This window comes from Cherax quadricarinatus, chromosome 48 (assembly GCF_038502225.1).
Source record: "Cherax quadricarinatus isolate ZL_2023a chromosome 48, ASM3850222v1, whole genome shotgun sequence".
Lineage (NCBI taxonomy): Eukaryota > Metazoa > Arthropoda > Malacostraca > Decapoda > Parastacidae > Cherax > Cherax quadricarinatus.
The window spans coordinates 716,910-740,870 of record NC_091339.1 but is presented as its reverse complement, the minus strand read 5'-3'; the positions used below and the strand labels follow the sequence as shown (position 1 = coordinate 740,870).

The 23,961-nt window shown below is 37.0% G+C and overlaps 1 protein-coding gene across 4 annotated transcripts; it reads right to left on the bottom strand.

The window, feature by feature from the left end:
• Nucleotides 1-1,064: 1,064 nt before the first annotated feature.
• On the bottom strand, nucleotides 1,065-19,796 carry LOC128696120 (uncharacterized). Of its 4 annotated transcripts, none has more exons than XR_011393258.1 (7): nucleotides 19,525-19,796; nucleotides 13,161-14,077; nucleotides 6,096-6,204; nucleotides 4,321-4,423; nucleotides 3,866-3,961; nucleotides 1,242-3,482; nucleotides 1,065-1,175 (listed from the first exon to the last, which is right to left on the bottom strand). XR_011393258.1 is itself a non-coding variant. In XM_053787210.2 (6 exons), the coding sequence occupies exons 1-6, from the start codon at nucleotides 19,553-19,555 to the stop codon at nucleotides 2,954-2,956; spliced, it is 1,785 nt and encodes a 594-aa protein (XP_053643185.2). In that variant the 5' UTR covers nucleotides 19,556-19,796; the 3' UTR covers nucleotides 1,065-2,953. The 4 variants fall into 4 exon arrangements, 1 of the variants encoding a protein (XP_053643185.2); XR_011393257.1 differs by having other exon boundaries at nucleotides 1,065-1,307; nucleotides 1,397-3,482; XR_008408101.2 differs by having other exon boundaries at nucleotides 1,065-1,660; nucleotides 1,727-3,482.
• Nucleotides 19,797-23,961: the final 4,165 nt, after the last annotated feature.

The window sequence follows — 23,961 nt, the reverse complement described above, 5'->3', positions numbered from 1 at the left end:
CCTCTTGAAACCTACCATACATCCTCTTGAAACCTACCATACATCCTCTTGAAAAACCTACCATACATCCTCTTGAAACCTAACTTACATCCTCTTGAAACCTACCATACATCCTCTTGAAACCTACCATACATCCTCTTGAAACCTACCATACATCCTCTTGAAACCTACCATACATCCTCTTGAAACCTACCATACATCCTCTTGAAACCTACCATACATCCTCTTGAAACCTACCATGCATCCTCTTAAAAAACCTACCATACATCCTCTTGAAAAACCTACCATACATCCTCTTGAAAAACCTACCATACATCCTCCTGAAAAACCTACCATACATCCTCTTGAAAAACCTACCATACATCCTCTTGAAAAACCTACCATACATCCTCTTGAAAAACCTACCATACATCCTCTTGAAACCTACCATACATCCTCTTGAAACCTACCATACATCCTCTTGAAACCTACCATACATCCTCTTGAAAAACCTACCATACATCCTCTTGAAACCTACCATACATCCTCTTGAAACCTACCATACATCCTCTTGAAAAACCTACCATACATCCTCTTGAAACCTACCATACATCCTCTTGAAACCTACCATACATCGTCTTGAAACCTATCATACATCCTCTTGAAACCTAACATACATCCTCTTGAAACCTACCATACATCCTCTTGAAACCTACCATACATCCTCTTGAAACCTACCATACATCCTCTTGAAACCTACCATACATTCTCTTTAAACCTACCATAAATCCTCTTGAAACCTACCATACATCCTCTTGAAACCTACCATACATCGTCTTGAAACCTACCATACATCGTCTTGAAACCTACCATACATCGTCTTGAAACCTACCATACATCCTCTTGAAACCTACCATACATCCTCTTTAAACCTACCATAAATCCTCTTGAAACCTACTATACATCCTCTTTAAACCTACCATACATCGTCTTGAAACCTACCATACATTGTCTTGAAACCTACCATACATCCTCTTGAAACCTACCATATAACCTCTTTAAACCTACCATACATCGTCTTGAAACCTACCATACATTGTCTTGAAACCTACCATACATCGTCTTGAAACCTACCATACATCCTCTTGAAACCTACCATATATCCTCTTTAAACCTACCATACATCGTCTTGAAACCTACCATACATCCTCTTTAAACCTACCATACATCCTCTTGAAACCTACCATACATCCTCTTGAAACCTACCATACATCGTCTTGAAACCTACCATACATCCTCTTGAAACCTACCATACATCCTCTTGAAACCTACCATATATCCTCTATTAAACCTACCATATATCCTCTTTAAACCTACCATACATCCTCTTGAAACCTACCATACATCCTCTTGAAACCTACCATACATCGTCTTGAAACCTACCATACATCGTCTTGAAACCTACCATACATCCTCTTGAAACCTACCATATATCCTCTTTAAACCTACCATACATCGTCTTGAAACCTACCATACATCCTCTTTAAACCTACCATACATCCTCTTGAAACCTACCATACATCCTCTTGAAACCTACCATACATCGTCTTGAAACCTACCATACATCCTCTTGAAACCTACCATACATCCTCTTGAAACCTACCATATATCCTCTTTAAACCTACCATATATCCTCTTTAAACCTACCATACATCCTCTTGAAACCTACCATACATCCTCTTGAAACCTACCATACATCGTCTTGAAACCTACCATACATCGTCTTGAAACCTACCATACATCCTCTTGAAACCTACCATATATCCTCTTTAAACCTACCATACATCGTCTTGAAACCTACCATACATCCTCTTGAAACCTACCATACATCCTCTTGAAACCTACTATACATCGTCTTGAAACCTACTATACATCGTCTTGAAACCTACCATACATTGTATTTAAACCTACCATACGTCGTCTTGAAACCAAATAAGGGTTTTTAAATATGAGAACAGAGACAGAACATAGAAAGTTTTTTTCAGGAAACTTTGCCTTAACAAAGCTCTTATTGAGTTAAACATTGCCTTAAAGAAGGTTGGGTCTGCTCTTAGAGTCAGTCTGTTAACCATTATGTGATCACTCTGCTTTCTGTTCATAAGGTTTCTAAAAGAGATAAACTACAGCGGCTCCTCGCAGCACCCAGCACTAGTACCTTATTTCATATGTTAATAAATATAAATAGACGTGATAAAAGAAACTTCCTCTGGAGAGGTTAGTGAAGAGTTTACTGTAGTGATGTATCGGACATCCGCATCTGCATCCGCATCCGCGGAACATACGCACAATTTCTCACATCCGCATCCGCAACCGAATTTTACTGTAAACAGATATTCGCACATGCACCCGCATCAGAATCATCAGAACATCCGCACAATTTCTTACATCCGCATCAACATCCACGGAACATCCGCACAATTCCTTACATCTGCATCCGCATCCGCATCCGCAAAATAAGTAAGACATCCTCATGCACATTTGCATCTGCGTATATCTAAATTTTCACATCCGATACATCTCTAGAGTGTAGTGACCTGTAGCAATGTTGTGATTATCTTCTCTTTATACACAGGCTGTGGGATTTAAATTGCAAATTCTCAATTTCTTTACTATGTACAAGTCAATATTATCTGTATTATTTGTGTATCTATAGCAATATCAACATTAGAGCTTTCTTTGTCAGTGTTACTGGAACTCTACGTGGTTATATGTAGTATATTTATTAGTGTATGTCCCAATATTAATATGTCACTATAAATACTATGTATTTGCTCTATTATTTACAAACACACGAGAAGTTCAAAGTGAAAACAACAGTGTGAAGTGACCCGGCACAACATGCGGACACTAGCAATAATAATAATATTAAAATGGTTTTCACAATATGAAATAAGTCAGTGTCTAAGTATGAGTGTTAAATTTCCATGAAGATGTTATGCACAGTCTCGGAGTCAATTAAGAAGTCTGGCATCATCCCAGATCCTTCCTTTTGACCCTTTTCACCTTCCTTCTTCCCCTCCTCCTCCTCTTCCTCATCGTCTTCCTCCTCTTCGCTGGAGTCGTCAAACGTGCGGTGCTTGCTGGGGAAGGGCTGAATGCCTGACCCGTCAGAGTCATCTTCAGATTTCGAGATGGGACTCGAAGTTGAAGCTGGAGGGGTAGAGGTAACTTGTTGAGTGGTGGCGGTGTTAGTGTGGGCGGTCGTGTTGGGTGGTGCTCCCTCCATGTCTGTTGTGGTGTGGGCGGTCTTAGTGGGCGGTGCTTTCTCCCAGACGATAGTGTGGTCATCTTGGGTAGGAATGAAGATGCCCGGGTATGTATCTTCGCTGCCCCTCGCTATCACCACCTGCGCCCCCTCTCGGAGCGCACACACTGGACTCTTCAAATCGCGGCATGCTACATCCGACAAGTAGTAGAAATATTTGGGCATCATAGCGGCGCAGCTGTGACATGGAGGAGAAAGGGGATGCATTATTCCCTATTCTAATCCCCTAACGAGCTATTCTTATCTACGTAAACATTGTGATCCTATCATCCATAACTCTAGTCCCCTCACAAAAAATTCTGGAACCCTCATCCTAGTGTCATCCTAATCTTGCAACAAAGTAATCTGGATACAACATATTCATGCTAATTTTATTACTGTCATCCTGATCTCACTAGACATTTTGACGTATTCAGTTTTGATTTTTTTTTAAACCACGGTTGTATCATATTATCTTCTACTGTAAACCATTCATGTTATGTTCTGGATAGATAGCGAGTAAAGTTCGTAATATTATACATCATCTATCAGGTTGCCCAGTACATGGTGCTCTTGTCCTACCTGCCAGTCTGATCGTATTTCCAAGCTGGGAAGCTGTACGGAGCTTGTAAGTAGGACGTGGAGGGGTGGATGTGACTGTGAGTTCCCTCAGCTGACCTGTGAACGGGAAGGTGGTGTGAGAGAGAGAGAGAGAGAGAGAGAGAGAGAGAGAGAGAGAGAGAGAGAGAGAGAGAGAGAGAGAGAGAGAGAGAGAGAGAGAGAGAGAGAGAGAGAGAGAGAGAGAGAGAGACAGAGAGAGAGAGACAGAGAGACAGACAGACAGACAGACAGACTGAGAGACAGACAGACAGACAGACTGAGAGACAGACAGACAGACAGACAGACAGACAGACAGACAGACAGACAGAAAGAGAGAGATAGAGAATATGTTTCAGCATTATCTCATAGACGTCACATAGCCACCAGAGGGCAATAATGAGACTTCAGATAACTATGCTTGCCTGAACTGTACTCACCTGATGGCCCAGTATGGAGTTCCCCGGGGCATGGGAGTCCCGTCCATCCACTCCCACCCATTCTTTCCATCACGTCCTCCCACCCACAGGTCCACGTCCACTCCTAGGAGACAACCAAGTACTTAAGTGAGCTCTCAGTCAAACAGGTGGAAAACATTCATGAAACTCTTTATCAAATCGAAAGAAAATATATTTATAGTAATTCTAGGAATATGGATACGTTTTTAAACCACCATCATTAGGTTCACGTATATACTTTTAAATCACCATCATTAGGTTCACGTATATACTTTTAAATCACCATTATTAGGTTCACGTATATACTTTTAAATCACCATCATTAGGTTCACGTATATACTTTTAAATCACCATTATTAGGTTCACGTATATACTTTTAAATCACCATCATTAGGTTCACGTATATACTTTTAAATCACCATCATTAGGTTCACGTATATACTTTTAAATCACCATCATTAGGTTCACGTATATACTTTTAAATCACCATCATTAGGTTCACGTATATACTTTTAAATTACCATCATTAGATACACTGATAAATTTTACCTAATACTTGACTACTTCTAGCAAGTACTCAGCTAGTTTTCTTAAGAACATGTGAAAGAATAATGCGTATATCAGTAATTAAATCAAGGGAGAACCTTGGGGTAAGTTTTTATTGAAGCTAAAGATAAAATATAAAATGAAAAATTGGTTAAAAAAATTTTAGTAATTTTTTTTTAAACTCCGGAATCATTATATCCATATAGTTTTTTTTTTCTTTTAATTTTTGTTGAGTTTATATGTTTAACGTAAAAACATCCTGATAAATTCTTTTGTAGATGATAACTTGCTTGACAAATTTTAGCAATTTTTTTTTAATCTGAATCATTATATATATATATATATATATATATATATATATATATATATATATATATATATATATATATATATATATATATATATATATATATATATATATATATATATATATATATATATATATATATATATATATATATATATATATATATCGATTTTTTTTTTAGAAGATTTTGAAATTTTTGAGTTTATATGTTTAAGGTAAAAATAGCCTGATAACTATTCATATAGAGTGCTGTAGATTGGACAAAATACCATAACAACGACGTCGTCAACTTAAATTCGTAAAAAACTACAATACTCTTACACTTTTTATTAAAAGTTCTGAGGATATTATCATATCTAATAATTCTGATAATCTTATCTAGCGTCGAAGAGCAAACATACTCGGCTGGGGCAGGAAATGAAGCAACATCATGTCTCCTGGGATTGAACTAAGATTTTGATGGGTTAATACAGCAAATAAAATGAGGAGTCTCACGGCATCGTGATGGTGACCATTAGTGCTGTGACTGTGACTTTCCGAGCTGCAGGTGCAAGTTCAGGATCGCACTGACTTGGCTTATCAAAAATCTGTTTAACAGAAGTCTGCTAACCAGAGGTCTGCTTACTGTAGGTCTGTTTACTGGTAGTATGTTTGCAAGAGGGGTATTTGCCTGCTTATCATAAGTGTGGTTATCATAAATCTGCTTGTCATAAGTCTGCTTATCATAAGTCTGATTATCATAAGTCTGCTTATCATAAGTTTGCATATCATAAGTTTTCTTATCATAAGACTTCTTATCATAGTTCTGCTTACTGGAAGTGTGCTTACCAGAGGTCTGCTTACCATAGATCTGCTTACCAGGGGGTCTATTTACCAGAAATCTGCTTACCAAAGGTCTGCTTACCAGAGGTCTGCAGGTATTCCAGAATTTCAATATACTGGTGTATATCGGTGAAGGTGACAAGGTCGCCGAAAATACTGTTACAGAATTCCCTCGCGGTTGACCAGGGAACCTGCACGGCCAACCACGTATGCGAAAGAAAAAAAATATATGTATATATATATATATATATATATATATATATATATATATATATATATATATATATATATATATATATATATATATATATATATATATATATATATATATATATATATATATACATATATATATATATATATGTCGTGCCGAATCGGTAAAACTTGCGATTTTGTCTTAAATAGCAAAGCTCTTCTTGCCGAATTAGGCATGCGAAAATTTGTGTGTGTGTAATAATTTCGCAAAAATCATTCTAAACCTAACGGAAAAAGAATATATTTCATTGTGTTTGTTTATTATTAAACTACTGTAAACTTATCTAAAACATATTTATTTGGATTAGGCTCAATTAAATTGCGTTTGTTATAATAAGGTTAGGTAAGTTTTCTGAGGTTCTTTTGGTACAAAATTATTAATGTTTACGTTAACATAAATGAAAAAATATATCTATATATCTACTTATCTATCTGTCTATCCATCTATCTATCTATCTATCTATCTATCTATCTATCTATCTATATATATATATATATATATATATATATATATATATATATATATATATATATACAGTGGTCCCTCGTTGTTCGTAATTAATCCGTTCCTGGAGCCGTTTCTATAAACGAAATTTACGATTTACGAATCAATTTTCCCCATAAGAAATAATGTAAATACAATTAATCCGTTCCTGACACCCAGAAGTATTAAAACAAAAAAATTTTAACATGAAATATGCATGTAGTACATAAACAATACAATGGGAAATGATGAATGAAACATTAACAGCATAACACTTACCTTTATTGGAGATTCTTCTTAGTGTATGGGAGACTGGAGGAGGAGAGAGAGTGGATTGTTTATAGTTTGGAAGGGGAATCCCCTTCCATCAACACCTCAGGTACCATTTGCTTTTCTGGGGTTGCTTCTCTTCTCTGTTTCTTAATGCCACTAGGACCACCTTGAGAGTCACTGGAGTCCTGTCTCACAAAATAACTGTGGAGAGAGCTCTGTTTCTGGCGTCTCTTTAACGCTTCCCTAAAATGGCCCAAGACTTTGTCACTGTACATGTTGCCAACCTGGCTTGCAACAACCTTGTTAGGGTGATGTTTCTCCATAAAGCTTTCCATCTTACCCCACATAGTAAAAATCTCTTTAATTTCTGAAGAAGGCACCTTCTTCCATCTCTCTTCCTCCTCCTCTGCAGCAAGATTCTGAGCTGCGATGTGTTGCTCTTCCTGCTGAAGCTCTTGTAGCTCCTCAGTGGTGAGCTCTTCATTGTGGTCTTCCACCAATTCTTCCACATCCTCCAAACTCACATCCAACCCCATGGAACTCCCCAGTTCCACAATTGATTTTACAACAGACATAGGCTCATTAGGGTCAGTCCCAAATTCTTCAAAATCCCTCTTGTCGACACAATCTGGCCACAATTTTCTCCAGGCAGAGTTCAAAGTCCTGGTAGACACTCCCTCCCAAGCCATACCTATAAGGGTTATGCAGTGGAGGATGCTGAAGTGTTCTCTCCAAAATTCCCTTAGGGTCAAGTGAGTGTCTGTGGTCACAGTCAAGCACCTGTGAAACATTGCTTTTGTGTAGAGTTTTTTAAAGTTTGCAATAACCTGCTGGTCCATGGGTTGGAAGAGAGGAGTGGTATTCGGGGGCAAGAACTTTACTGTGATGAACCCAAACTCCTCGAAAATTAGGTCATCCAAGTTTGGAGGATGAGCAGGTGCATTGTCCATTACTAGCAGGCGCTTGAGATCCAATTTCTTTTCCAGGAGATACTCCTTCACACTAGGGCCAAACACTTCATTGAACCACTCGACGAAAATTTCCCTCGTGACCCATGCCTTACTATTAGATTTCCAAAACACACACAATTTACTCTTCATAACATTGTTCTTCCTGAACACTCTGGGATTTTCAGAATGGTACACTAGTAATGGCTTCACTTTGAAATCCCCACTAGCATTAGCACAGAACATTAGCGTCAGCCTGTCTTTCATAGGCTTGTGTCCTGGCATTGCCTTTTCCTCTTGTGTAATGAAGGTCCTCTTTGGCATTTTCTTCCAAAAGAGGCCTGTTTCGTCACAATTGAACACTTGTTCAGGTTTCAGTCCTTCAGCCTCTATGTACTCCTGGAATTCATGCACATATTTTTCAGCCGCCTTGTGGTCCGAACTGGCAGCCTCACCATGCCTTACCACACTGTGTATGCCAGTACGGTTCTTAAATCTCTCAAACCAGCCTTTGCTGGCCTTAAATTCACTCACTTCACCACTATTTGCAGGCAATTTCTTTACGAAATCTTCATGCAACTGCCTAGCCTTTTCACAAATAAACGAAGTCATAAGAGTATCTCCTGCTAATTGTTTCTCATTTATCCACACCAATAATAACTTCTCAACCTCTTCCAGTACTGGTGATCTCATTTTTGTCAGCATAGGTACTCCCTTTGCAACAACAGCATCCTTTATTTCATTTTTCTTGGCCACTATAGAACATGAGGTTGTGTAGGGTTTCTTATACATCCTGGACAGTTCGGCCACACTTGTACCACTTTCATATTGTTCAATGATGGTTTTCTTAAATTCAATCGTATTTCTCACCTTCTTTACCACAGGCTTGGCACAAGGAGCTTTCTTTGGAGCCATGGTAGCTTATTTAGTACTTGCAAGCACTAAAATAAATGGAATATTATGAAATATTTTGCTGGAGCACGTGAGGGGACCTTCGCTCACTGGTAAACAATGCCAGACTGGCTGCCGCCCTGACTCACGCCGTGGGTACGCGTCCCGGACGAACTACGACTCGCGAGTCAACCTATGAAAAACGAGTCCATGTTTATACGAAAATACCTCTATGATTGGCGAATTTTACGATTGCCGGGAACTACGAAAAGCGGGGGACCACTGTATATATATACATATAGCAAATTGGCCGTCTCCCACCGAGGTAGGGTGACCCAAAAAAGAAAGAAAATCCCCAAAAAGAAAATACTTTCATCATCATTCAACACTTTCACCTCACTCACACATAATCAGACATACATATATATATATATATATATATATATATATATATATATATATATATATATATATATATATATATATATATATATATATATATATATATATATATATATATATATATATATATATATATATATATATATATATGCAATAAGATCACAGTAAACAGGTGATTTCAGAATATGCAAAACAACCACTCTGAAAGAATAGAGAAATTCCAAGCGCTTTCGTGACTACTCACATTATCAAGGAACTATGAAAGTAAAGCATCCAAGGAAGCTATATAAGGGGTCTGGCCGGCACCTCACTATCAGATCCCACAACGGTTTAAACACCTGACGCGCGCCGACCCAACTTGGATAGGTCCTTGGCACAACTCGCCCCACAAACTATTCTACCCAAGAAATAAGAAATTTTAAAGATTATTTGTCCAGTGTATTATTAAATTCTTCCCAAATTCTATTAATTATAAATGGATCTAATTTATATAAACCAAAGGAAATATTCATATTATTGTCAAAACTGCTTTTTATGAAACAAGATTCAATTATATTCCTGTCGACCATGGACTTGCTTGATACTACTTTCTCAACTTTTTGAAAATCAATTGGATGGTTAAAATCTCTTACATGAATAAATAGAGCATTGGAATCTTGTCCAGTTCTAATGCTATATTTATGTTGTTTTAATCTTAGTTCGAGATTTTTACCAGTTTGACCGTAATAAACTTTATCGCAAATTTTACAAGGAATCTTATAGACACATCCATCAGCATTTTGGGGGGAATTCTTTATCAAAAGTTTTTTTACTGTATCAAGATTTTTGAATACAACTTTAATATTAAAAGTCTTAAGAAGAGAAGGCATATCAACCAAATTTTCATGGTAAGGGAGAACCAACATATTTATAGTTGAATAAGGCTGGTTGTCCCTTTTTGGATTGTAAAAAGTATTTCTAGCAACTTTAAAAGATTTATCAATTACATTTCTTGGGTATTTTAAATCATTACCTATTTCATAAATTTTGGATATTTCCTCATCTATGAACTCAGGACTACAAATTCGTAAAGCTCTCAGAAACATTGATGAGAAAACAGACAGTTTGACTCTATCTTGATGCGAGGAATAATAGTGGACATAGGAACAGTTATTAGTAGGTTTTAGTTTTGATGTTACTTCCTTGTTTACGAAAGTTCCTGTTGATGATTTATTAAGTTTCTTATCTGAAGAACTCGTTAACTATGATTTACCATTGCCAGTTCCTACTATCATTAAACTTATTAAACTTTGCATTGTTGATGCAAAATTTGTATTTAATGATAAATTTTACACTCAGAAGTTTGGTATGGCAATGGGAAATCCTCTTTCACCTGTTCTTAGTAACCTATACATGGAATTTTTTGAAACAAGGTTACTTAACACAATCCTCCCTAATAGAGCTAAATGGTTCAGATATGTTGATGATATTTTGTGTCTTATGCCCAAAAATGTAGATATACACCATTTCCTTGGAAAATTAAATAGCTTAGCCCATTCAATAAACTTTACTGTTGAGTTTGAAGAAAATAACTCATTGCCTTTTCTAGATGTTTTAATTATTAAGGGTAATAATGAATTCAAATTTAAAATTTACAGAAAACCTACTAATAACTGTTCCTATGTCCACTATTATTCCTCGCATCAAGATAGAGTCAAACTGTCTGTTTTCTCATCAATGTTTCTGAGAGCTTTACGAATTTGTAGTCCTGAGTTCATAGATGAGGAAATATCCAAAATTTATGAAATAGGTAATGATTTAAAATACCCAAGAAATGTAATTGATAAATCTTTTAAAGTTGCTAGAAATACTTTTTACAATCCAAAAAGGGACAACCAGCCTTATTCAACTAAAAATATGTTGGTTCTCCCTTACCATGAAAACTTGGTTGATATGCCTTCTCTTCTTAAGACTTTTAATATTAAAGTTGTATTCAAAAATCTTGATACAGTAAAAAAACTTTTGATAAAGAATTCCCCCCAAAATGCTGATGGATGTGTCTATAAGATTCCTTGTAAAATTTGCGATAAAGTTTATTACGGTCAAACTGGTAAAAATCTCGAACTAAGATTAAAACAACATAAATATAGCATTAGAACTGGACAAGATTCCAATGCTCTATTTATTCATGTAAGAGATTTTAACCATCCAATTGATTTTCAAAAAGTTGAGAAAGTAGTATCAAGCAAGTCCATGGTCGACAGGAATATAATTGAATCTTGTTTCATAAAAAGCAGTTTTGACAATAATATGAATATTTCCTTTGGTTTATATAAATTAGATCCATTTATAATTAATAGAATTTGGGAAGAATTTAATAATACACTGGACAAATAATCTTTAAAATTTCTTATTTCTTGGGTAGAATAGTTTGTGGGGCGAGTTGTGCCAAGGACCTATCCAAGTTGGGTCGGCGCGCATCAGGTGTTTAAACCGTTGTGGGATTTGATAGTGAGGTGCCGGCCAGACCCCTTATATAGCTTCCTTGGATGCTTTACTTTCATGGTTCCTTGATAATGTGAGTAGTCACGAAAGCGCTTGGAATTTCTCTATTCTTTCAGAGTGGTTTTTTTGCATATATATATATATATATATATATATATATATATATATATATATATATATATATATATATATATATATATATATATATATATATATATATATATCATTAGTTACAGAACAACCACTGTGACAAAATAGTGAAATTCCAAGCACTTTTGTGATTTCTCACATTATCAAGGAACTGTTAACAATGTGAGAAATCACAAAAAGCACTTGGAATTTCAATAAATTTTCACAGTGGTTGTGCTGCATATTGTGATATTACCTGCTGTCTGTGGTCTTATTGCACATATATGCAAAATAATTAACATTAAAAAATAGTGAAAATCCAATCCATTTCTTGATTTCTCACATTTTCAAGGAATTGTAAAAATAATGGAACAACACAAGACTTGTATAGCTGAGATATGACCTCACATATGACCTCACATATGACCTCACATATGATCTCACATATGACCTCACATATGACCTCACATATGATCTCACATATGACCTCACATATGACCCTACTCACTAAGCGTGGGAGTGCAGTGAAGATAAAATCAGAGTCAAATGTCAAGTAAAAATTTAAGTGAGTCATGTCAGGCATAGTATAAAAACCTCAGAAATTCTATTCATTATAAATTAATCTAATTTATACAACTCTTAACTTATATTCATTTTGCAATCAATGCTATTCTTCATGAATCTAGATTCCATTATATTTTGCTCCATCATGGATCTGCTTAATATAACCTTCTCGGCTAAGTAGTACAGATATGTGGATGGTGTACTATGCTTAATAGTACGCATTACTATTAATACGTTACAGTACACTGCAAAAAAAATTACAGTACGATGCAAAGCATTGCAGTACAATGCAGCGCTTTACAGTACATTGCAGTGCATCACACAATCACGATTGGGTCACTGATATGTTCCCTAAATGAGTAGGTTACAATAATAATAATAATAATAATAATAATAATAATAATAATAATAATAATAATAATAATAATAATAATAATAATAATAATAATAATAATAATAGTTATTATTATTATTATTATTATTATTATTATTATTATTATTATTATTAATTATTATTATTATTATTTATTATACAGTTGCATTACATAAACAAAGTTAATTTCAATAGGGCTGGCACTGTATGGCACTTGATCTTAGATCAAGTCGTGATCTAGGAAGACTGTGAACTAGTGTAGAAATAATTTGGTTTGGATTCATGGCTTGTAACGCCGGATGATGTGACATGATATTTTATTTAGTTAAGAACTTGAGGACTCACCCGGGCAACGGTGAAGAAGGCGAGGCAGCGCTGACCAACGCGGGTGTATAACATAGGGCAGGGGAGAGTATCGGAGGTGTTGTGCACTAGCTCAAGGGCTGGTATGTGAGGCTCAGCAGCTGCTGTGAGAGGGTCAACAGCTGCTGGTGTGTGAGGTTCAGCAGCTCCTGAAGCTGCAGCACCATCGTGTTGCTGACTGTGTTGGTGGTCACTGCAATTGCGATCGCTGCCGTGGTGGTGACTGTGATGTTTGTCGGAGCTTGGGACACGATCACCGCTCTTGTGGTGGCTGTGACGGTCGTCACCATTCTTGTGATGATGGCTGTGACGGTCATAACCGTTCATGTGATGATGGCTGTGACGGTCGTCACCGTTAATGTGATGATGGCTGTGACGGTCGTCACCGTTCATGTGATGATGGCTGTGACGGTCGTCACCATTCATGTGATGATGGCTGTGACGGTCATAACCGTTCATGTGATGATGGCTGTGACGGTCGTCACCGTTCATGCGATGACTGCCGTGATGATGATGACTGTGATGGTCATCACCCTTAATGTGATGACTGGCGTTATGACGGCTGTGATGGTCGTCACCCTTCATTTGATGACTGTGACGGTCGTCACCCTTCATGTGATGACTGCCGTGATGATGACTGTGACGGTCGTCACCCTTCATGTGATGACTGCCGTGATGATGGCTGTGACGGTCATCACCCTTCATGTGATCACCACCGTGCTGATGATGGCTGTAGTGGGGGTCACGACTACTGGCTTTACTGTTCTGCTGATCGCTGTGCTGATCACCCCCACTCTGGTGATCACTGCCACTGTCCAGGGTGTGGTTGTCGACTGACAACTGTTTTCTAGGCTCTAGATCCAGCCACCAAAAACCTATGGCAGACGGGAGCAGCATCCCTGCAAGAAAAGAAGAAATAACAGATGAGATCACTCACCCAGGAGCTACGCCATTATCATTTTCATTAATACAAACATTAAAACTATGTACAGCAATATAACATGGAAGAGAAATGGGAATATTCTTTCATGTATTATGATATCTACGGCGAAGATCTAAACCCTTGAGAGTTATACAACTCTTGGGGAATGGGAGTAACGAGACGAACTTGTTAAACAGGGAGAACTCCCTTAAAAATTGGACTTCTCCCCGCCTCTCCCCACCCCAAAAAAATACGGATTGATTGACATATTTTCCTCTAACAGTGATGTAAACATTTTTAATTTTTTGACCAAACCTAATTTAATGTTCAGAATGATTTTCGCAGATTCATTACACATATGCACACACACACATACACACACACACACACACACACACACACACACACACACACACACACACACACACACACACACACACACACACACATATATATATATATATATATATATATATATATATATATATATATATATATATATATATATATATATATATATATATATATAAAACAGAAGAAGAAAACCTTTATAAAACTGGGATGCTTGAATATGCGTGGATGTAGTGCGGATGACAAGAAACAGATGATTGCTGATGTTATGAATGAAAAGAACTTGGATGTCCTGGCCCTAAGCGAAACAAAGCTGAAGGGGGTAGGGGAGTTTCGGTGGGGGGAAATAAATGGGATTAAATCTGGAGTATCTGAGAGAGTTAGAGCCTAGGAAGGGGTAGCAGTAATGTTGAAGGATCAGTTATGGAAGGAGAAAAGAGAGTATGAATGTGTAAATTCAAGGATTATATGGATTAAAGTAAAGGTTGGATGCGAAAAGTGGGTCATAATAAGCGTGCATGCACCTGGAGAAGAGAGGAATGTAGAGGAGAGAGAGAGATTTTGGGAGATGTTAAGTAAATGTATAGGAACCTTTGAACCATGTGAGAGAGTAATTGTGGTAGGGGACCTGAATGCTCAGGTAGGAGAAACTTTTAGAGAGGGTGTGGTAGGTAAGTTTGGGGTGCCAAATGTAAATGATAATGGGAGCCCTTTGATTAAACTTTGTATAGAAAGGGGTTTAGTTATAGGTAATACATATTTTAAGAAAAAGAAGATAAATAAGTATACAAGATATGAAGTAGGGCGAAATGACAGTAGTTTGTTGGATTATGTATTGGTAGATAAAAGACTGTTGAGTAGACTTCAGAATGAACAAGTTTATAGAGGGGCCACAGATATATCAGATCACTTTTTGTTGTAGCTACACTGAGAGTAAAAGGTAGATGGGATACAAGGAGAATAGAAGCATCAGGGAAGAGAGAGGTGAAAGTTTATAAACTAAAAGAGGAGGCAGTTAGGGTAAGATATAAACAGCTATTGGAGGATAGATGGGCTAATGAGAGCATAGGCAATGGGGTCGAAAAGGTATGGAGTAGGTTTAAAAATGTAGTGTTAGAGTGTTCAGCAGAAGTTTGTGGTTACAAGAAAGTGGGTGCGGGAGGGAAGAGGAGCGATTGGTGGAATGATGATGTAAAGAGAGTAGTAAGGGAGAAAAAGTTAGCATATGAGAAGTTAGCATATGATGCAAGGAGGGAAGAGTATATGGAGAAAAAGAGAGAGATTAAGAGAGTGGTGAAGCAATGTAAAAAGAGCAAATGAGAGAGTGGGTGAGATGTTATCAACAAATTTTGTTGAAAATAAGAAAAAGTTTTGGAGTGAGATTAACAAGTTAAGGAAGCCTAGAGAACAAATGGATTTGTCAGTTAAAAATAGGAGAGGAGAGTTATTAAATGGAGAGTTAGAGGTAATGGGAAGATGGAAGGAATATTTTGAGGAATTGTTAAATGTTGATGAAGATAGGGAAGCTGTGATTTCGTGTATAGGGCAAGGAGGAATAACATCTTGTAGGAGTGAGGAAGAGCCAGTTGTGAGTGTGGGGGAAGTTCGTGAGGCAGTAGGTAAAATGAAAGAGGGTAAAGCAGCCGGGATTGATGGGATAAAGACAGAAATGTTAAAAGCAGGTGGGGATATAGTTTTGGAGTGGTTGGTGCAATTATTTAATAAATGTATGGAAGAGGGTAAGGTACCTGGGGATTGGCAGAGAGCATGCATAGTTCCTTTGTATAAAGGCAAAGGGGACAAAAGAGAGTGCAAAAATTATAGGGGGATAAGTCTGTTGAGTATATCTGGTAAAGTGTATGGTAGAGTTATTATTGAAAGAATTAAGAGTAAGACAGAGAATAGGATAGCAGATAAGCAAGGAGGCTTAAGGAAAGGAAAGGGGTGTGTGGACCAGGTGTTTACAGTGAAACATATAATTGAACAGTATTTAGATAAGGCTAAAGAGGTTTTTGTGGCATTTATGGATTTGGAAAAGGCGTATGACAGGGTGGATAGGGGGGCAATGTGGCAGATGTTGCAGGTGTATGGTGTAGGAGGTAGGTTACTGAAAGCAGAGAAGAGTTTTTACGAGGATAGTGAGGCTCAAGTTAGAGTATGTAGGAAAGAGGGAGATTATTTCCCAGTAAAAGTAGGCCTTAGACAAGGATGTGCGATGTCACCGTGGTTGTTTAATATATTTATAGATGGGGTTGTAAGAGAAGCAAATGCGAGGGTCTTGACAAGAGGCGTGGAGTTAAAAGCTAAAGAATCACACATCAAGTGGGAGTTGTCACAGTTGCTCTTTGCTGGTGACACTGTGCTCTTGGGAGATTCTGAAGAGAAGTTGCAGAGATTGGTGGATGAATTTGGTAGGGTATGTAAAAGAAGAAAATTAAAAGTGAATACAGAAAAGAGTAAGGTTATGAGGATAACAAAAAGATTAGTTGGTATAGTTTTACCAACGCTCTTATATGGGTGTGAAGCATGAGTGAAGAATGTTGCAGCGAGGAGAAGGCTGGAGGCAGTGGAGATGTCATGTCTGAGGGCAATATGTGGTGTGAATGTAATGCAGAGAATTCGTAGTTTGAAAGTTAGGAGGAGGTGCGGGATTACCAAAACTGTTGTCCAGAGGGCTGAATAAGGGTTGTTGAGGTGGTTCGGACATGTAGAGAGAATGGAGCGAAACAGAATGACTTCAAGAGTCTATCAGTCTGTAGTGGAAGGAAGGCGGGGTAGGGGTCGGCCTAGGAAAGGTTGGAGGGAGGGAGTAAAGGAGGTTTTGTGTGCGAGGGGCTTGGACTTCCAGCAGGCATGCGTGAGCGTGTTTGATAGGAGTGAATGGAGACAAATGGGTTTTAATACTTGACGTGCTGTTGGAGTGTAAGCAAAGTAACATTTATGAAGGGGTTCAGGGAAACCGGCAGGCCGGACTTGAGTCCTGGAGATGGGAAGTACAGTGCCTGCACTCTGAAGGAGGGGTGTTAATGTTGCAGTTTAAAAACTGTAGTGTAAAGCACCCTTCTGGCAAGACAGTGATGGAGTGAATGATGGTGAAAGTTTTTCTTTTTCGGGCCACCCTGCCTTGGTGGGAATCGGCCATTTTGATAATAAATATATATATATATATATATATATATATATATATATATATATATATATATATATATATATATATATATATATATACACACACCTTGTGGGCGCCTATCGATCAGCAGCGATAAGACGAGAATAGTATACAGATTCCTGCCTTGAAGATCAGCTCACCTTCGTTCTCAGATGGCCACAGTGAAAGTGTTTTGCTTAATTAATGTGTTCTTGTTTGATATAACATAATGAAAGCCCCACAAAACTGAGATGCGATTAATATCTTGAATGAACGTGTTGACAATGACTGTTTTACAGTGATTATTTTACAGTGCTTCAGCACGAATATTTTAACAGAAGTTATTAGTTACATTAGTATAATTTAATGCTATATTAATGTTATGACAATCAACCGTATTTCCGGTGACTTTGAGTAAATTATTGATACGGTCGATTTTCAGACAAATTAGTTGACAGATATAGTCCGACAACATTCTTAGATAAGACAGAGATAACAATAAATCTCATAGTTGAAAGGGACAAATCGTCTTCCGTTATCTGGCAGAGTTATTACTGGCTTAACAAGAGCAGCTCGAAAAAATTACAATGTGTCTCAGGAAACTGGGACAACATTCCTAGAGGACTGCGATAACATTCTAGATCAGGAGGACACAGCTAAGAGCACTCCATCATTTGATGCTGCTGAGCTCAGCAGATGTGATAACTTGAGTGATAAGAGATAACAAAGTGGATGGAACTTAGATCAAAGAGCACATGCACTTTTAAACATTATGTTTATATACTTAATCCACACAAACAATAAATGTAAGAAGATACTTAAAATCCCAAAGCAAGATAGTTAAAGCAATATTGTTTTAAGCAACCCACGCAGTAACCCTGTAGAGACCAGCTCTTCTCTGGCAGACAACGTGGGATATCGTAATGACACGACTGCAAACAAATCACATACGGGTGGGGACTGAACTCGCGGCAAGTGGCTTACTCATTGGCATGGAATTTTACGACTCACTTGCCGCGAGTTCAATCCCCACCCGTACCGTGGTTTATTGAACGTGGAATACCTTTCATTTAAATCAACACACCACAAAAAAAAAAAAGATCAGTAGTCATGAATGAAATCAAATGGGTTTTGAGGCTGCAACTCCATATTAATTCTCCATCGCCTTATTCGAAAAGAAATGAACTGTGTTTGGAACACTATCCCAGTATGATGAAATCGTAACATAGTTATAACATAACTCAGAAAACGATTTTAAGTTATAATGATGAGGAAAACAGACTTAAAATTCTATTATTGCTTTTACACACAATTAGTTATATCCCAAACCCATAAAATCCAATAAAAAATACCAAAAGTTCTGATGAGTTTTAATTATTACATTGCTTGTAGCAGTGTGTCTTTGTTATGTTGTTCAAACAACGTACGAACTGTAGAAATGGATGTCAGGAACACAGTGTACTGAGTAACAATGAATATTATGTGTCTTTATACCAATGCTAAATAATGTATAACCATAATATTGCCTATTATTATTTTTTTTTCACTGCTAAAAATAAGTGATATTTAGACAAACTTTTTTGTGATAATAATATACTTAATTTCTGGTGTCTGTTATAACAACATCAACAAGTTAACATAGATGTGATATAATGATAATTCAATACGGAAGAGACAGCTGCCAAAAAGTGATCAATGAATTTATTTTGACTCGCCTGAAGATTTGCCCTCCAAGGAAAACAGTTAACCAGAGTTATGCCGATTTTTAATTTTGCCTCAAAACTTACCAAGCAATTACCACAAGATTAATGTAACGTAAACTTCTTTAATTTATCTAAACTATCTATTTTTTTGCCTAGCTTTATTTGTCAGTTTTCTTTATTGACCGTATTTTACATAATATTAACAATATGTGGGAGACTCACCTATCAGTAAGAGAAGTGTGAATATCTTCATGACTCGAAGGTGCAGCAGAAGCAACGCCTCAGCAGACTATTGTATACAAATTCTTCACTATGCCAGAGCAGCTTCCAACAGGCGCCAACACTACAGAACTCAGTAGCCGGAACCTCGACAACTAGAGTCTTCAAGAAAGGAACAAATGGAGAGTTGAAGTTGAAGTACCACCTCAGCCCACACTCTTCAAGACCTTATTCACGCACAAACACGGTTGATACTAACATCTTGAAGCCTCAGCTGACTTACATTATCATAGATAACAAGCATACATGCCATATGTCCAAATATGTAATCGTGTTGACTGGTTACATTACTAAGAGTCATGATCATATACGTTGCCTACAACGTAGTGGTCTCTTTTAGTCAAGAGCTATAATACTTGCAGAGTTCAGAACGTTATCGCTGAACATCTTACGAAGCTACAGGAAGAATCACTGGAGAAAACATTGTTTTCAGGTCACTTAGAGTACTACTGATCTAATCACCACCGACCTACTTGGTGACTGAGGCAACAAGCCGACAAGTTAGTATAAAAACCAAGTAATAATAGAAAAAAAACTTTTATTTTAGACTACTTTTGGCTTATAACTAAGCTTTATCAGTGACGACAAATCCCGAGAAAAACTTCTAAAATAGATGCACAGAATATGGGCGAGGAATGTGGGTTATCAGATCAGTTTTATCACCTGTGGCAACCCAATAGTATCTTGGGGAGTTCTGTCAGTAAATACAAGAAGGATCAGCACACTGGCCTTATAGTCACACGGGGGGTTTGAATCCCCCCGTGTAGCAGTTATTTAAGTACGAGGAATTATACAAGAAGCAGAATTCCGCTTGCCTGGGATGATATATGACATACAAAATTACGTCTTGTGGAAATAAACACAGTGTGTATATCAGGTGGTGACTATGATGTGGTACCTAATACATACATATTCTTCATCCTAATAAAACATTTTGGTGGGCACTTCTAAAATGACTGAAGAAAACCCATATGACAAAAAAAAATCTTCACTGCTAATAAATAGCCCAGACGACAACGGACATAAACAGTTTAATTTTACATTGTTTTCCTGTATACATGTGGACATTCCTCAGTCCACATATAAACATTATTTATACTTATTTTAAACACACCAAGCGTGCACATATATATATCAACTTACATAACATATAAGACATTTAAAATACCCCCTCAGGTAGATAGATTTTTATTGTCATAGAGAAGTGAGAGTGACACCGCGTCTGGGCAATGATAGATAATCAAGTTGTGAGCTAAGAGGAAGGCAGGGGAGGGCAGGGAAGGAAGAAAAGGGAAGGGATGCTCTTATTCTCTAGATCAATATACCTTTACCGGAATCAAGGCGCCTCTCAATGAAGAGTGCTAGATAGATAATAAGAGAGCAGATATGATAACATGAAAACTAATAAAAGGATACGATACTAAAGATAGTGAAGATTGTTGTCTGTCATTATCAGGGAGACACGAGACCATGATTTCAAACTGAGGAAAATAAAAGTAATTTAAAAATTTTAGGCAGGAAAGAACTATATTTGAAGACGTTTGACCCAAAGCACTTGATAAACCCCCAGTGTCGGTGAGATAAAACCTCACTGTGGATGATAAAACCTGTGGTTAATAAAGCCCCCACTGAGGGGAATAAAGCCCCAGAGTTGGTAATGACGCCCCACTGCGTAAAAAAATATTTACAAACAGTGGTAGACACCTGCAGTGGGACGGAGGAGGAGGTTAAGTTTGGTAAGATTCGTCAGGAAACGGAACAAGTATTTCCTGATGGGTGATATTCCTCCTTCACGAGGGCCGAGCCGAAGCGTGATACAAGGGCTCTTAATACGAGGAATATGAACTGCCCTCCCCTTCCTTGGATCATACCAGACTGCCCTTCCCAGTGGATCGTAAAGAGGTTACGGGCTTAATGTTTCTATGTAAAAATAATAATAATAATAATAATAATAATAATAATAATAATAATAATAATTCACTGGTTAACACTCATTTTCTGGTCAAAATATCACACCGATTTTAGGATATGTCATCGGTTTTGCTGACTGGCTCTACTTTTTGATAAATTTGGAATCCCACTGAAAAACATAAAAGAATGAAAATATATTGATCAGGCGGGACTAACTTACAAATCACTGAAATTATTTTTTAGATCATGCAAAAATCAAATCATGTAATACATACTAGTACTTCATTTTATGCAGTAACAGATTAACATAGTAAGATAATTCAGATAGCACTAATTACTGCATATGAACACGTTTTTTGAACGATTTTCTTCTATGTTGGTCATCAGCACAGTTTTGTTAAGTGAGCAATTGGAAGATAGGCATATTGGTTACCACTGTGCAATTAGACATATTTCAAGCTTCTAATGGAGATGTCTATAAACAATTGCCAGTCTCCTGGTCGATATTTAAGTCCCATTCGAAGAAGAAGTCCAGAGATTTTATTACAATATACAAGTTCTTCATCTTGGCTGAAGTAAGAAAGGAGTTCAACCTCTCTTGTCCGATAAGCTGTTATTTTAACTTCTTGTTGTAGACAGTTCTTTTCTTTTAGTCTGGATGCTAAAAGTTCAGATGCTTTGACAGGCTGAGGTCACGTATCAGATCATCGAGTTCTTCTTGGGAGAACTACTGGGCACTGAAATGTTAACTTCATATTCACTTCCACCACAATCCTCTGTGTTACATCCTAAATCCTGAGTTTCTTCAACATCTGACAAGGGAAGGTCAGGCAGTGTTGTAAACACTGGTATGGTAACATCACTGTGTGGCACACGTCTCCTTACTGACTCCAAATCAGGATATTACCACTTGACTTTCACATTCCCCAAACATAAATAACAATCGTCGTGGTGGGTTGTCGGCTCTCTCCACACCATAGACACACTAAAGTTTAAAATTTTCCTTTTCCTATTTTTCCACTGTCTTAAGCATTCTACACAGGTTTTTGCAGATCATATGGGGAGCCCAAGACTTGTTTTGTTCTCCAAGTGCCACTCCAAAATAAGCAAGATAAACTTGTTTACAAAATCTGATTTTTTTCTTTGTTTAAAAAGAATCTTCGCCACAAATGTAGGAAAATTCATTGGGATTGTTTAAGGAGACTCGTAGGGAAGAACTCATATTTATCTGGAAAAAATAACAAAATAAAAGTTGATACAACTCCTTTCCTTAAATATTAAATTATTTAGAAATAAAATTCTAATCTATATTAAAACTGTCTGGATATACAAATTGCCGCTACATATACATATATAAGTGTTACGGAAAAGTTCTCTGTTAACTGAGGGTAGTTATGAAATATCTCACAAATTGGAAAAAAATTGAAAACCCTACTGACATTTTCGAATTCAGCAACCCACAAATACACACACAAAAAAAATCAAATAACTTTCGCAACGATTTTTTCGTTGTTATTGTCTAGTGAATTTTATTATTATTATTATTAGTAGTAGTAGTAATATTATTATTGCAATTATTATTATTATTATTATTATTATTATTATTATTATTATTACAATTATTATTATTATTACTATTATTATTATTATTATTATTATTATTATTATTATTATTATTATTATTATTATTATTATTATTATTAGATTATTATTATTATTATTATTATTATTATTATTATTATTATTATTAGTTTTGACAGGTTTTCAGAGGAGATTTCTACAAGAAATTTTCATTACGTGACATTGCAGACGATATATCGAGTTGGATTCTACTTTAACAGATACATATATGAGAACTGGCATTACAAAAATGGTACATCAAGTATGAGGATCGATCCTAAACAATGAATATTTGCAGGTGATACTGAAATAGGGAAGCACAACAGGTCCACAATTTCGGGAGAAAACGGTAACCGATGTCATGACCCATTTTTAAGTAGTTTGTGCGTTAGTTGTGTTCCAGTCTCGGTATTGCGGGTTAGCTGTGTTCCAGCCTAGGTATTGCGGGTTAGTTATGTTCCAGCCTAGGTATTGCGGGTTAGCTATGTTCCAGCCTAGGTATTGCGGGTTAGTTATGTTCCAGCCTAGGTATTGAGAGTTAGCTGTGTTCCAGCCTAGGTATTGCGGGTTATTTGTGTTCCAGCCTAGGTATTGCGGGTTAGTTGTGTTCCAGCCTAGGTATTGCGAGTTAGCCGTGTTCCAGCCTAGGTATTGCGGGTTAGTTATGTTCCAGCCTAGGTATTGAGAGTTAGCTGTGTTCCAGCCTAGGTATTGCGGGTTAGTTGTGTTCCAGCCTAGGTATTGCGGGTTAGTTGTGTTCCAGAATAAGTATTGCGGGTTAGTTATGTTCCAGCCTAGGTACTGCGGGTTAGTTATGCTCCAGCCTAGGTATTGCGGGTTAGTTGTGAA

Coding starts and splice junctions, on each gene's coding strand:
- LOC128696120 (XM_053787210.2), bottom strand. CDS start 19,555: ATGAAGATATTCACACTTCTCTTACTGATAG. Junction 14,078..19,524: donor CACACTTCTCTTACTGATAG/GTGAGTCTCCCA, acceptor CTTTTCTTGCAG/GGATGCTGCTCCCGTCTGCC. Junction 6,205..13,160: donor CCTTCTTCACCGTTGCCCGG/GTGAGTCCTCAA, acceptor TTGGCCGTGCAG/GTTCCCTGGTCAACCGCGAG.